Source organism: Heteronotia binoei, chromosome 1, assembly GCF_032191835.1.
Source record: "Heteronotia binoei isolate CCM8104 ecotype False Entrance Well chromosome 1, APGP_CSIRO_Hbin_v1, whole genome shotgun sequence".
Taxonomy (NCBI): domain Eukaryota; kingdom Metazoa; phylum Chordata; class Lepidosauria; order Squamata; family Gekkonidae; genus Heteronotia; species Heteronotia binoei.
This window is the reverse complement of record NC_083223.1, coordinates 268,420,656-268,435,831: the sequence shown is the minus strand read 5'-3', so window position 1 is coordinate 268,435,831 and position 15,176 is coordinate 268,420,656. Positions and strand designations below refer to the sequence as shown.

The 15,176-nt window shown below is 50.3% G+C and overlaps 1 protein-coding gene across 1 annotated transcript; it reads right to left on the bottom strand.

The window, feature by feature from the left end:
* Positions 1–53: 53 nt before the first annotated feature.
* Positions 54–13,216, bottom strand: JTB (jumping translocation breakpoint). Its single transcript, XM_060260738.1, has 5 exons — positions 13,033–13,216; positions 9,386–9,426; positions 6,966–7,051; positions 4,678–4,751; positions 54–574 (listed from the first exon to the last, which is right to left on the bottom strand). The coding sequence occupies exons 1-5, from the start codon at positions 13,092–13,094 to the stop codon at positions 418–420; spliced, it is 420 nt and encodes a 139-aa protein (XP_060116721.1). The 5' UTR covers positions 13,095–13,216; the 3' UTR covers positions 54–417.
* Positions 13,217–15,176: the final 1,960 nt, after the last annotated feature.

The window sequence follows — 15,176 nt, the reverse complement described above, 5'->3', positions numbered from 1 at the left end:
CAGAGAAAGTATCCCAACCCAACTGCTTGCCCCATTTCCTCTCTGAACGCAGGCAGGGCCGTGAGATCCCTCTGTGGCTTTGGTTTAATAAATAGCGACAGGTGTACAGCGGAGAAGGGCCGGCGTTCCTAGCCCAGCATGCACCAGACCAGTTTCGTGGTGGATTACAGTCACCCGGCGTGGAGGGGTGGAAATGGGAACAACCGCAGTCCTCTGTTTGGGCATCCAGGACTGGGGCATCTGTTCTCATACACCCTCCAAGCGCCAGTAAAAACTTTGGAGTCCCTGTGAATGTGGAACAGCGCACCCCAGTGGCCAGAGAAGGAACTCCGGCCAAGGAGGAAGAAAATCCCTTTCACCTTCGAGGAGTCCACACCGCTCCTTTGCCACCTTCTGCGATGAGAGACGCCAGCGTGGCTAGATGGACTCGATTTGCTTGCGGACTTTCTCCAGGGCCTTCCGGTCCAGCATCCGCTGCCGGAAGACCACCATCAGGGCAAAGAGGGCAGCCATGCCGATCATGGCTCCCTCGAACTTCCAAAAAGCGTGGGCCTCCATCTCGACGGAGCGACAGCTGGGAAAGAAAAGGGAGGATCAGCATGGCCGAGAAGATGATGATGATATTGGATTTATAGCCCGCCCTCCACTCTGAATCTCAGAGTGGCTCACAATCTCCCCCACAACAGACAAGGAGAGCCAGTTTGGTGTAGTGGTTAAGTGTGCGGACTCTTATCTGGGAGAACCGGGTTTGATTCCCCACTCCTCCACTTGCAGCTGCTGGAATGGCCTTGGGTCAGCCATAGCTCTGGCAGAGGTTGTCCTTGAAAGGGCAGCTGCTGTGAGAGCCCTCTCAGCCCCACCCACCTCACAGGGTGTCTGTTGTGGGGGAGGAAGGGAAAGGAGATTCTGAGCCACTCTGAGACTCTGTCCTTGAAAGGGCAGCTGCTGTGAGAGCCCTCTCAGCCCCACCCACCTCACAGGGTGTCTGTTGTGGGGGAGGAAGGGAAAGGAGATTCTGAGCCACTCTGAGACTCTGTCCTTGAAAGGGCAGCTGCTGTGAGAGCCCTCTCCAGCCCCACCCACCTCACAGGGTGTCTGTTGTGGGGGAGGAAGGGAAAGGAGATTCTGAGCCACTCTGAGACTCTGTCCTTGAAAGGGCAGCTGCTGTGAGAGCCCTCTCAGCCCCACCCACCTCACAGGGTGTCTGTTGTGGGGGAGGAAGGTAAAGGAGATTGTGAGCCACTCTGAGACTCTGTCCTTGAAAGGGCAGCTGCTGTGAGAGCCCTCTCCAGCCCCACCCACCTCACAGGGTGTCTGTTGTGGGGGAGGAAGGGAAAGGAGATTCTGAGCCACTCTGAGACTCTGTCCTTGAAAGGGCAGCTGCTGTGAGAGCCCTCTCCAGCCCCACCCACCTCACAGGGTTTCTGTTGTGGGGGAGGAAGGTAAAGGAGATTGTGAGCCGCTCTGAGACTCTTCGGAGTGGAGGGCGGGATATAAATCCAATATCATCTTCATCTTCATCATCATCTTCAGACACCCCGTGAGGTGGGTGGGGCTGAGAGAGCTCTGACAGAAGCTGCCCTTTCAAGGACAACCTCTGCCAGAGCTATGGCTGACCCAGAGCCATAAAGAAAAACAAAGGAGGGAAAGAAACTTAACCCAAAAACTGGAGTAAGAAACCTCAAAGGTTAATATGCAATTAAAGGGCCGAACGTTAAAAACAAAGTGTAAAAAAAAATCATAAATCAACATACATGTATTTATTGTTCAAACCATTTTAGGGCCCATCATAAGCCTCTATCCTATGTAAAATCATAAAACCTCAATGGGAACCCACTCAACTTGACCTGACATGTTTCGACCTAAATTGGTCTTCTTCAGAGGTCAGAAAGGTAAGTACACCTATTGGCTCATAATACAGGACAGAATAAAACAACAGAACAATGCTGAACCACAAGGAAATTTAGTGAAGCGACAACGGCTTAGAGATATTCTTGAGGCCTCTTGTTCTATAGCCTTATGTCTTAATCAAGAGCATACCTAAAGCATTCAGTGTTTTTTTGTATGCCACGCGGTCCAGAATTGATCAAGTAACGACAGAGCCTATGCGCCAAGAGTTGTGTGCCAAGAGTTGTAACAAATGAGTTCGACACCCCTGTCCTATATCTTCTCCCCCCCCCCAACATAGCAGACACCCTGTGAGGTAGATGAAGATATTGGATTTGTATCCCGCCCTCCACTCCAAAGAGTCTCAGAGTGGCTCACAATCTCCTTTCCCTTCCTCCCCCACAACAGACACCCTGTGAGGTAGATGAAGATATTGGATTTGTATCCCACCCTCCACTCCAAAGAGTCTCAGAGTGGCTCACAATCTCCTTTATCTTCCTCCCCCACAACAGACACCCTGTGAGGTAGATGAAGATATTGGATTTGTATCCCGCCCTCCACTCCAAAGAGTCTCAGAGTGGCTCACAATCTCCTTTATCTTCCTCCCCCACAACAGACACCCTGTGAGGTAGATGAAGATATTGGATTTATATCCTGTCCTCCACTCCGAAGAGTCTCAGTACGGCTCACAATCTCCTTTACCTTCCTCCCCCACAACAGACACCCTGTGAGGTGGGTGGGGCTGGAGAGGGCTCTCCCAGAAGCTGCCCTTTAAAGGACAACCTCTGCCAGAGCTATGGCTGACCCAAGGCCATTCCAGCAGGTGCAAGTGGAGGAGTGGGGAATTAACCCCGGTTCTCCCAGATAAGAGTCCGCACCCTTAACCACTAAACCAAACCGACAGGGGGAGGTACTTGTGAATGTTCTGCCTTGTGCAGGGGGTTGGACTAGATGACCCTGGAGATCCCTTCCAACTCTGTGATTCTATGAGTCAAGCTAGTTTTAACCACCACCACCACCACCAATGTTCCCTCTAAGCCACGGAGTCTTGTGAGCAAAAATTCTACCTTGCGAGCTACTGGCATGAAAGCTGTGAGCTGCTGCATCAATTAGTTTGCTCTGGGGCTCTTCTTCCTGAGCCAAGACAAAAATGTGTGAGCTGAAGCCTCAAAATCGGTGAGCTAGCTCACACTTGCTCAGCTCAGAGGGAACACTGGTCACCACCACCCATTCATGTTTTGTCAGCATTAGCTGAAGTCTGCCTTATCCAAAATCAGCTTTACAGCTCTTACTACTTAGCTTACTACCTAGGGCTTCTACATGATGCTAAGACCCTTTCCTCTAGAGATTCATGATCCCCCCCCTTCAATAGGGCAGGGGTGTCAAACATGCAGTTTGAGGGCCAAATCAGGCCCCTGGAGGGCTCCTATCAGGCCCCCGAGCAACTGGCTGTCATCCGCTTCCTTCTTCCTATATCTTGCTTCCTTCTGCATTACAGCTTGCTCAATAGCGCAGGAGCTACTAGCAAAACCTCCCTTGGAGAGGAAGGGGGGAGGAATAGCTTGCTTTGCCAGGCTCTCTCCATTGCACAGCAGAGCTACTGAGCCAAGCCTCCCTTCCTTCTATTGGCTGACGTTCCCCCACCCGCAGTCCCCTGGGGAAGGAAGGAAAGAGCCAGAGCTTCCTTTGCCCAGTTCCTTGGATCCCGTGGGAGAAACACAAAGAAAGCATCTTTAAGACCAGTGAGTGCTAACATTTTAAGCATGTTTTATGTTTCTAAAATATATATGTTTGTGTTTGTCTGTGTTCTGTATAAAATTTATATCTCTGCTACCTAATCTTAAACAGGTACACACACGGCCCGGCCCGACATCGGCCAGCCTCTAAGGGTCTCATTTATGTCAGTTCAACACCCTTGACCTGGGGCTTCTACATGATGCCAAACCCCTTTCCCCTATATGGCCTAGGACCTGCCTATCTGAGGGACCGTCTCTCCCCACATGTTCCCCAGAGAGTACTGAGATCGGGAACTCAAAACCTCCTTGTTGTCCCCAGGCCAAAGGAAGCCCGTTTGAAATCTACGAGGGATAGGGCCTTCTCCGTAATGGCCCCTTCTTGGTGGAACCAGCTGCCGGAAGAGGTAAGGGCCCTGCAGGATCTTGCTCAATTCTGCAGGGCCTGTAAGACAGCCCTCTTCCGGCAGGCCTACAACTAACCGGCACTGAAACTTGAAATCGAGCGTAGTTTTATAAGATTGCTGTATGTTTTAATATTCTAATTATGTAAATTGTCTGAATTGTTTAAATTTTAATCATGTAAATTCTATGAAATGTTTAAACTTTTATATTTTCATGTCAGATTTTATATGCTGTAAGCCGCCCTGAGCCACCTGGTGGGAACGGCGGGATACAAATTACAAATAAATAAATAGGGCAGGGGTGACCAACAGTAGCTCTCCAGATGTTTTTTTTGCCTACAACTCCCATCAGCCCCAGCCATTGGCCATGCTGGCTGGGGCTGATGGGAGTTGTAGGCAAAAAAAAAAAAAAATCCGGAGAGCTACCGTTGGCCACCCCTGCCCTAGAGATTCATGCTCCCCCCACTTTTAACAGGGCCTTTGGGTCACTGAAAGGTCGACTGAGCGCAGACAGACATCCCTCTTTGTCTCTCTTCCGCGCCCCAGCTCTCTTGAGTCTGTCCCTTCGCCAGCGCAGCTGCTGCCCGCTTCCAGAGGCAGGATACTGGGGGGCTGCAAAAAAAAAAAAAACGCCACCCTAGCAGTGCACTCACCTCCTGGTTTCCTGCTTCCCGCCGCAGCTGAGGTGCTCAATGAAGCCGGTCGCACGGCACTCGGGGTTCCTTCTCTGCAATCAAGTGTGAATATTTAGTAGTGAATTACCACTCAGGGGTGAAGGTGCCCAGAATAGCCCCCACTCCTTTCTTTCTGCCCTTCTAACCACTTAACACAGATTCATTTGTAGACAAATCTATGGGGTTGGGTACAGAATCCGTCCTCTCATCTTTCGATATAACTGAGCCCAAAGGAATTACGCGTTGTTCCGGGCTACGCCCAATCAACAATCACATTGGGGGAGGAGGTGGAGAAGAAGAAGACTGCAGATTTATACCCCACCCTTCTCTCTGAATCAGAGACTCAGAGCGGCTCACAATCTCCTATATCTTCTTCCCCCACCACAGACACCCTGGTAGGTGGGTGGGGCTGAGAGGGCTCTCACAGCAGCTGCTCTTTCAAGGACAACTCCTATAAGAGCTATGGCTGAGCCAAGGCCATTCCAGCAGCGGCAAGTGGAGGAGTGGGGGAATCAAACCCGGTTCTCCCAGATAAGAGTCTGTGCACTTAACCACTACACCAAACTTTCAAGGACAACTCCTATAAGAGCTATGGCTGAGCCAAGGCCATTCCAGCAGCAGCAAGAGGAGGAGTGGGGGAATCAAACCCGGTTCTCCCAGATAAGAGTCCGCACACTTAACCACTACACCAAACTTTCAAGGACAACTCCTATAACAGCTAGGGCTGAGCCAAGGCCATTCCAGCAGCGGCAAGTGGAGGAGTGGGGAATCAAACCCGGTTCTCCCAGATAAGAGTCCGCGCACTTAACCACTACACCAAACTTTCAAGGACAACTCCTATAAGAACTATGGCTGAGCCAAGGCCATTCCAGCAGCGGCAAGTGGAGGAGTGGGGAATCAAACCTGGTTCTCCCAGATAAGAGTCTGCACACTTAACCACTACACCAAACTGGAAGAAGATGGAAGGGAGCTTTTCTGCAGCCACTCTGCACGCGATGGGATTGGTTCATTCACCTCCCATTAAGATACCACCAATCCTCTGTTAAGACCTACCCATCTTCAGAAGAGGCTGCCTGTTGTGCCTCTGCACGAGTTGCTGTTTGAGGCTCACCTTCTCCTGACTAGGAGGCGTGCCCCCAAGTGACTCATGCAGAAACAGAAGGCAAAGGCTCACTCCATCTAGAGGCCCTCCTGTTAAAGGTATGATATGGCCATCTAGCAGTCAATGTATTTACACCACACCTTTCCAAACAAAACAGGTCAGAGAAGCCAAGGGAGAGCAGTTTGTAGGAGCAAACTTAAGGAAAGTTAAGGGGGCTGCCGACCCTTCCCAAGCAGCCGGCTGGTGGCCACGGAAGGGGGAGCATCAGGGCGCTGCTGGCTAAGCGAGGTGAGAGAGAGAGCCCGGAGCTCTCTTCCTGCACCTGTGGGATCCAGCCCTGGGATCGAGCAAGCCAAGGCTGCCAAGAATGCACAGGGACTGCAGAGGCGAGACTTTGCTTAGCACAGTAGTTAGCTCAGAAGTTGCCAAACTTGCTTAGCGCAAGAACCGTGTAGAATAAGATGTTTGAGAACTGCAAGACATGAGCATCAGATGTAGGAGGGAGGGAGGAAGGATGCTCTGTATTCTTGGGGGGGGGGGGGGGCGGCAACAGTGGGAGGGCTTCTAGTGTCCTGGCCCCACTGGTGGACCTCCTGATGGCACCTGGGTTTTTTTGGCCCCTGTGTGACACAAAGTGTTGGCCTGATCCAACATGGCTTCTCTTATGTTCTTAGCAACAGCATGTTGTTGGAACTCTCTGTCTGGGGCAGGGATGCTCTGTATTCTTGGTGCTTGGGTGGGGGCACAATAGGAGGGCTTCTAGCATCGTGGACCTCCTGATGGCACCCGGGTTTTTTTGGCCACTGTGAGACACAAAGTGTTGGACTAGATGGACCATTGGCCTGATCCAACATGGCTTCGGAGGGAGGGAGGGAGGAAAATAGATGGTGAGAGGAAGGGAGGGAGAGGTAGGAAGAAAGCAACTTTAACTTTAATGCATTCTCCAAGCTGCCAGCTGGCTGGCTTGGAGAAGTGATTTAAAGACATTAATGCCTTCTCCAAGCCAGACTATGGGGCAGTGGGGGCTTCAAGAGCCACACAACATGTGTGAAAAGAGCCACACGGGGCTTCTGAACTGTACTTTGGCCACCCCAGAGCTAGATTGGGGCCAGCCTTCACCTGCCCACCCTGCTAAACTGGCACAGCTTGGGAAAGCCCCACTAACCGCCTCGAAACTGGAGCACGGAGAACACGGCTGGGCTACCACAAAGTCCTCGGTCTGTCCGCACGGAGGGGCCTTGGACACGTTCACTGTGGGAACCAAAACAGATGGTCAGCCTCCTGATAACACCTAAAAAGTGATGTTTTTTTTTTTAAAATAAAAAAATACTTCTTAATTTAGGGCACGCCTTGTCTCAATCTTTTGACGGTCTCCTTCTTCTGGGAGGGTCCGTGGCTCAGTGGCAGAGCCTCTGCTTGGCATGCAGAAGGTCCCAGGCTCAATTCCTGATATCTCCAGTTCAAAAGGACCAGACAGTAGAATCCCAGAAGGGACCTCCAGGGTCATCTAGTCCAACCCCCTGCACAATGCAGGACATTCCCAAATGTTTCTCCTCCCCCCCCCCACAACCCTATTGACCCCTGCTCCATGCCCAGAAGGTGGTAAAAAAACCAACAACCAAACCCTCCAGGATCCCTGGCCAAACTGGCCTGGAGAAAAATTCCTTCCTGACCCCAAAGCATTAATCAGCATTTCCCTGGGCGTGTAAGAAAGGGCCACGAGATCTAAGCCCCAGTGCAGCCCTTCTTGCCCTCCTTCTCTGCCAAAGTTCACAGAATCAGCACTGCTGTCAGGTGGCCGTCTAGCCTCTGCCTAAAAACCTCCACGGAAGGGGAGCCCGCCACCTCCCGAGGAAGTCGGTGACTGTGACGGACTGATGGTTTAAAAGCAACGTGGGACAACATGGGATCACAGTTCATAACAGAGAAATAACAGAAAACCAAACACTGTGACACGCTGGCTAACACATTGTAAACCCTTATCAAAAATCTTATAAAGGCTATCTATCACATAAAAAGGAAGTACAGTATTGTAAAAGCGTCCATCCAGTATCATTTACCTAAAGAGTCTATCCAATGAGTAGAAGAAGATACTGGATTTATATCCCGCCCTCTACTCCAAATCTCAGAGCGGCTCACAATCTCCTTTCCCTTCCTCCCCCACAACAGACACCCTGTGAGGTGGGTGGGGCTGAGAGAGCTCTTCTAGCAGCTGCCCTTTCAAGGACAACCTCTGCCAGAGCTCTGGCTGACCCAAGGCCATTCCAGCAGGTGCAAGTGGAGGAGTGGGAATCAAACCCGGTTCTCCCAGGTAAGAGTCTGCATGCTTAACCACGACACCAAGCTGGCTCTCTCAATGTGTTCACATATATATATGTTCATGTATCCCTGTGCTCCACCTGTCAGCTATCTCAGGTGGCCTGTCTGGTGCTGCCCAGAGAACAAGTCTTTTCCAACTCTGCGGAAGGGGCTCCCTGAAGAGACAAGAGCAGCTCCCTCCTTGGTGACCTTCAGGAGGTGCCCCAAGGCCGGCCTCTTTTGCAAGGGCTTTGGAGAGAGTTTGAAGGGGCTGGCATCTTTTATACCAGGGATGGGGAACATCCAGCCCGAGGTCCATTTACGGCCCTCGAGATCTCTTGGTCTGGCCCTCGGGGATTGCTGGGCCGAGCCAAGCCATGTGGCAGCCTCCTTGGGGCCTGGCTCATTGGTGGGGATCATGGGGCCCAGCTGTGCTGTGCAGCAGCCTTCCCAGGGCCCGGCTGGCTGGGATTGTGGGCCTAGCTGTGCTTTGCGGCAGCCTCCCTGGGACCTGGCTGGCCAGCCAGGATTGCTGTGGGGCCTGGAAAAGTCACTGTCACAGTTCAGGTAAGTTCCCCCCTCATTTCTTTATTTCCTTTTCTTTCTATTTCTTCCCCCCATTTCTTTGTTTCCCTTAATTCCCCTTTCTTTCCATTTCTTCCCCCCATTTCTTTATTTCCCTTTCTTCCCCTTTCTTTTTCCCCTTTCCATTTCTTCCCCCATTTCTTTATTCCCCTTTCTTTCCCCCCTTTCTTTCTTTCCCTTTCTTTCCATTTCTTCCCCCCATTTCTTTATTTCCTTTTCTTCCCCCCTTTCAATTTCTTTCCCCATTTTTTTATTCTCCTTTCTTTCCCACATTTCTTTATTTCCCTTTCTTTCTCTTTCTTTCCATTTCTTCTCCCTTGGCGGAGCACTGTTTTTTAAGCTGATAATTTTATATGGCCTGCAAATGATGTTATAAATATCCAAATGGCCCTTGGCAGAAAAAAAGGTGCCCCACCTCTGTAAGGAGGAGAGGAGGCAGACAACTGACGTTTGTTGTTTTATTTCCAGAGTTAGGCTGAATTTTTAACAATTGCTCCAAGCCCCCTTGAACCACAAGGTAGCGTTTTAGCGAGCAAATAAAATTTCACAGCCCGAGGATGCAGTGACGGTCACAGGAACAAACAACTTTTAAAAGGGACGACGTAGATGCATGGAGGAGAAGCTTATCTCCAGAAGAGTTTCTGGTTCAACATTAAGAACTTCCTGACAGTTGGAGATGGCAATTTTACTGCTGGCCCTCACCTGTCGTTTTCCCATCGCTCTCCAAAGCCACCGCAGCCGATCTGCAAATGGAAGAAGGAAAAGAGCAGACGTGTTAGAAGATGTCAGATGATCTGTGGGAAATGGGAGCAGCCATCCCTCCCAGTCAAAAGGCCAGCAAGCCACCCGCTGCTCAAAATCACATAAGAGGTGGAGAAAGGGTGGCGTGGGCTTCTCCAGGTGTTAATGAGGGCTTCTGGGGGTTTGGCAAAGCCCCTGGTGGCTGGCTGGCTGCCTGCTCTCCTAATCCGAGGATTGTTATGCAGCTGCACCTGCTATTCAATGGACAAGGTGTGTGTGTGGGGGCGTCAGAAAGGTTCAGGAGCTGTGCTCCTGTGAGCTCCTGCTGAATCTGAGGCTCGGAAAGTAGAATTAAAATTCTTTGGTCAATCGGTAGTCGTCCTCTGAAGGGAAAAGCTACTTATAGCACGGCCCTGTCTGTGGGAAATCTGAAGGAGAAAAAAAAATCCACCAAACAAATAATCTACCCTAAAATACTAACGAGCCTGAGCCCTGATATACATTCCACGCTGCAAATAGCTGAAGCCCTCAGTCCCACAGATTCGGGTGTTCTGCTCTTTCAGACCAACACAGCTACTTTGTTCAACTCTCAGATAAAATCGCTCCAACGTACTGTCTGGGCAATCCTGCTTTCCCAGTCCTTAAGCCGTAGGCCTGTCCTCGCCTACAGACACCCTCCACAAATCTAAAATCGCTACATACCAGCAACTGGCCGCCTAGCTGAACCCAGGGGTTGGCTGGCAACTCCATCCATACTCAAGGTCATGCCAGGAGAGGCCTTAAATCACATCAGCCGTACCTTTAGGACCTCACTCAGTTGCTCATCCAACAATGGAGGACTGGCGACCAAGTCCTATGAGGAAAGGCTGAAGGAGGTGGGCATGTTTAGTCTGGAGAGGAGGCGGCTGAGATCACCATCTTCAAGTACTTGAAGCTGTCATCTTCTAGAGGATGGTGTGGAATTGTTTTCTGTGGCCCCAGAAGGTCAGACCAGAACCAATGGGTTGAAATTAAATCAGAAGAGTTTCCAGCTCAACATTAGGAAGAACTGTTTGGGAGCGGTTCCTCAGTGGAACGGGCTTCCTCGGGAGGTGGTGGGCTCTCCTTCCTTTGAGGTTTTTAAACAGAGGCTAGATGGCCATCGGACAGCAATGTGGATCCTGTGAATTTAAGGGAGGGATTTGTGAATTTCCTGAACTGTGTAGGGAGACTGGACTAGATGACCTTAGGGGGATCTCTTCCCAAAATGATTCTATGATTCTATAATGGGGAACACCAACTATGCCCACCTGTGGATTACACAGAACAAGGTGGTCTGTGCGAGAAAAACATGCAAATCTGATTTTTAAATTGGCCAAAATCTGAAACTGGAGACAGAGCATTTCGGTTTCTCAGGATAACCTGGAAGTCTCCGTTCTTCAACAAGGACAAAACATTTCTAAGAAGGACTCCACATGCGTTTGCTAATTAAAATCCACCAGAAAGCTTAGTACGATGCTTAGTTGGTATTTAATTACTATATACCAGGGATGGCCAAACTTGTTTAATGTAAGAGCCACATAGAATAAACATATGAACATATGAAGCTGCCTTCTACTGAATCAGACCCTGGGTCCCTCAAAGTCAGTATTGTCTACTCAGACTGGCAGCGGCTCTCCAGGGTCTCAAGCTGTGGTTTTCCATGCCTATTTCCTTGGACCCTTTTTAGTTGGAGATGCCAGGGATTGAACCTGGGACCTTCTGCTTACCAAGCAGATGCTCTACCACTGAGCCACCATCTCTCCCCAAATATCAGATGTTTGAGAGCCATAAGACATAGATGGAAGTCAGGCAGGCAGATAGGAGGGAGAGGGGTGGAAAGAAAGCCACTTTAACTTTAAATGCATTCTCCAAGTCGCCGGCTTGGAGAACTGATTTAAAGAGAGAAATGCCTTTTCCAAGTCAATTACCAGAGTGGTGGGGCTTGGAGAGCCACACAATAAATGTGAAAGAGCCACATGTGGCTCCTGAGCCACAGTTTGGCCACCCCTGCTATATACAGTCACCGTGGACTATTGCACCCTTCTTAAATCTTCGTTCGCGAAGCCAAGCCGAGAGAGAGAGAGGTTTAAAGTAATTTAAATACATTTAAATAAATAAATATTTATCTTATATAAATTTGAGCTTCGCAAAGGAACACTGCAAGCTGCATCGCTGTTTCCAAATCCATTTCCAACTTCACTTCATGTATCAGTCAAAGCGAGCACTGAAGTATACTCTACTCAATACAACAATTAGCTTTTAAAACATCATACGTCATCAAGCCCGCTTCTACTCATGTACAAGCCTCAATTCAGACCTGGTCTTTCTCTCTCGTACCATAAAGCAAGTCAGCACAACAAAGCTGAAGAGTTTTGCACTGTCACCAAATACTGTACTTAGAAAGCCAGCGCGGTGTACCAGTTAAAGAGACACAGCAGGATCAGGGAGACCCAGGTTCAAATCCCCTCTCCGCCATGGAAGCTCGCTGGGTGTCCTTGGGCCAGTCACACAATCTCACCCTCACCTACCTCACAGGGTTGTTGTGAGCAGGAGCGGCCAAACTTGCTTAACGTAAGAGCCACACAGAATAAATATCAGATGTTTGAGAGCCACAAGATATGAAGGTCAGATGCTTGAGAGCCACAGGACAGGAGAAAAGGAAGGAAAGGGAGGGAGGGAGGAAAACAGGTGGGATGAGGGAAGGAGAAGTGGAAAGAAAACAACTTTAACCTTAATGGCATTCTCCAAACCAGTTGATGGGGCAGTGGGGGCTTCAAGAGCCACAAAATATGTGCGAAAGAGCCACATGTGGCTCCTGAGTCACAGTTCGGCCACCCTTGGTTACAATCATAGAATCATAGAGTTGGACGGGTCCTCCAGGGTCATCTAGTCCAACCCCCTGCACAATGCAGGAAACTCACAAACACCTCCCCCTAAATTCACAGGATCTTCATTGCTGTCAGATGGCCATCTAGCCTCTGTTTAAAAACCTTCAAGGAGGAAGAGCCCACCACCTCTACAAGGATAAAACAGAGGAGAAGAAAACCATGTAAGCCCCTCTAGGTCCCCACTGTGGAGAAAAGCAGAATATAAACAAAATTAACAATTAACTTTGTCACAGGGCGGCACCTCTGGGATTTCATTGACTTTTAACCCCACTACTTGCTCTTTTCCCCCATTATGGTATCTGTTTTTTGCGCTACAGTACCTGCTTGGTTAAAAAAAAAAAATCCTTCATGCGCTTGATGTGGATTCTAGCTCCCCAGATTCGAGACCACAATAAGTCTCTTAAGCTTTGAATACGTTACTAAAACACAGGGTTGCCAGGTCTGTGCTGGGAAATATCTGGGGACTTTGGGGGTGGAGCCAAGAGAAGGCGGGGTTTGGTGAGGGGAGGGGCCTCAGCAGTGTCCAGTGCCCTAGAGACCACCCTTCCAAGCTGCCATTTCCTCCAGGGGAGCTGATTGCAGCAGTTTGGAGATGGATTTTTAAAGCGGGAGATCTCCAGGTCCCACCTGGAGGATGCCAACCGTACTTTTAGTATCGCCTTTCTTCCTCCTCCTCCTCCCCCCCTCCACAGCCCTTACCGAAGAGGTGGAGCGAGGAGCCCCACAAGCGTAGCCACCACAAGGCGCCATCTTGGCCCCATCGTCGCTGCAAACCGGCCCTCCTCTGACTTGCTTCCGCCTCACTCCATGGGTGACGCCATCTTGGGCGACACACAGCATTCTGGGATAGGGAAAGAGGAAGAGTTCTGCGCAGGCGCTACCGAAGGGACGCTGACACCGGGCCGTCTGCCCAAGGGAAACAGCCCGCCTGGTTCTGAACAAAAACTTCCGGTCCCCGATTGCAGCGGCTGCGTTCCTCCATGGGCGGGGTATAAGAGGGAGAAATGTATAGGAGTTTATATAAAAACTCCTGCGACGTTAGGTTACGAAAAGCCCGGCACAAGCTTGTAACGGACTGCTGTAGGAATCGAGGCACATAAATCGTGGGGAGTATCCAGGGCTTTTTTGAGCAGGAACGCAGTTCCTGCTGGATTGTTGTAAGGGGTGTGTGGCCTAATACAAATGAGTTCCGGATGGGCTTTTTCTACAAAAAAGCCCTGTGTGAAACAATGGTGATGTCAGGGGGTGTGGCCCAATATGCAAATAAGTTCCTGATGAGCTTTTTCTACAAAAAGCCCGGTGTGGAACTGGTGATGTCAGGGGATGTGGCTTAATATGCAAATGACTTCCTATTGAGCTTTATCTACAAAGAAGCCCTTAAACAGCCCCACAGTGCCTTTCAGAAGAAAGTGGGACAAACAAATTCATCAGGCACAGCCTTCCCATCCCGGAGCCTTGCACCTGTTGAATTGTAGTCTGCTGGGCAGTTTCTCGAAAGCACAGGCAGCTCCCTCATTCAAGAAGAAGAAGATATTGGATTTATATCCCGCCCTCCACTCCGAAGAGTCTCAGAGCGGCTCACAATCTCCTTTCCCTTCCTCCCCCACAAAAGACACCCTGTGAGGTAGATGAAGATATTGGATTTATATCCCGCCCTCCACTCTGAAGAGTCTCAGAGCGGCTCACAATCTCCTTTACCTTCCTCCCCCACAACAGACACCCTGTGAGGTAGATGAAGATATTGGATTTATATCCTGCCCTCCACTCCGAAGAGTCTCAGAGTGGCTCATAATCTCCTTTACCTTCCCCTCCCCCACAACAGACCCCCTGTGAGGTAGATGAAGATATTGGATTTATATCCCGCCCTCCACTCTGAAGAGTCTCAGAGCGGCTCACAATCTCCTTTCCCTTCCTCCCCCACAACAGACACCCTGTGAGGTAGATGAAGATACTGGATTTATATCCCGCCCTCCACTCCGAAGAGTCTCAGAGCGGCTCACAATCTCCTTTCCCTTCCTCCCCCACAACAGACACCCTGTGAGGTAGATGAAGATATTGGATTTATATCCCGCCCTCCACTCCGAAGAGTCTCAGAGCGGCTCACAATCTCCTTTCCCTTCCTCCCCCACAACAGACACCCTGTGAGGTAGATGAAGATACTGGATTTATATCCCGCCCTCCACTCCGAAGAGTCTCAGAGCGGCTCACAATCTCCTTTCCCTTCCTCCCCCACAACAGACACCCTGTGAGGTAGATGAAGATATTGGATTTATATCCCGCCCTCCACTCTGAAGAGTCTCAGAGCGGCTCACAATCTCCTTTCCCTTCCTTCCCCACAACAGACACCCTGTGAGGTGGGTGGGGCTGGAGAGGGCTTTCGCAGCAGCTGCCCTTTCAAGGACAATCTCAGAGTGGCCTACAATCTCCTTTACCTTCCTCCCCCACAACAGACACCCTGTGAGGTAGATGAAGATATTGGATTTATATCCTGCCCTCCACTCTGAAGAGTCTCAGAGCGGCTCACAATCTCCTTTCCCTTCCTCCCTCACAACAGACACCCTGTGAGGTGGGTAGGGCTGAGAGGGCTCTCACAGCAGCTGCCCTTTCAAGGACAACCTCTGCCAGAGCTATGGCTGACCCAAGGCCATTCTAGCAGGTGCAAGTGGAGGAGTGGGAAATCAAACCCGGTTCTCCCAGATAAGAGACCGCACACTTAACCACTACACCAAACTGGCTCCCCAAAGCCCAGTCCCGTATTTTGTCCTAGCATGATTGCACTCAACAGTGATTGTGTCTTGACACCGATGAAAGGCGGTCGCACAGCCTGGAATTCAGGTCGCAGT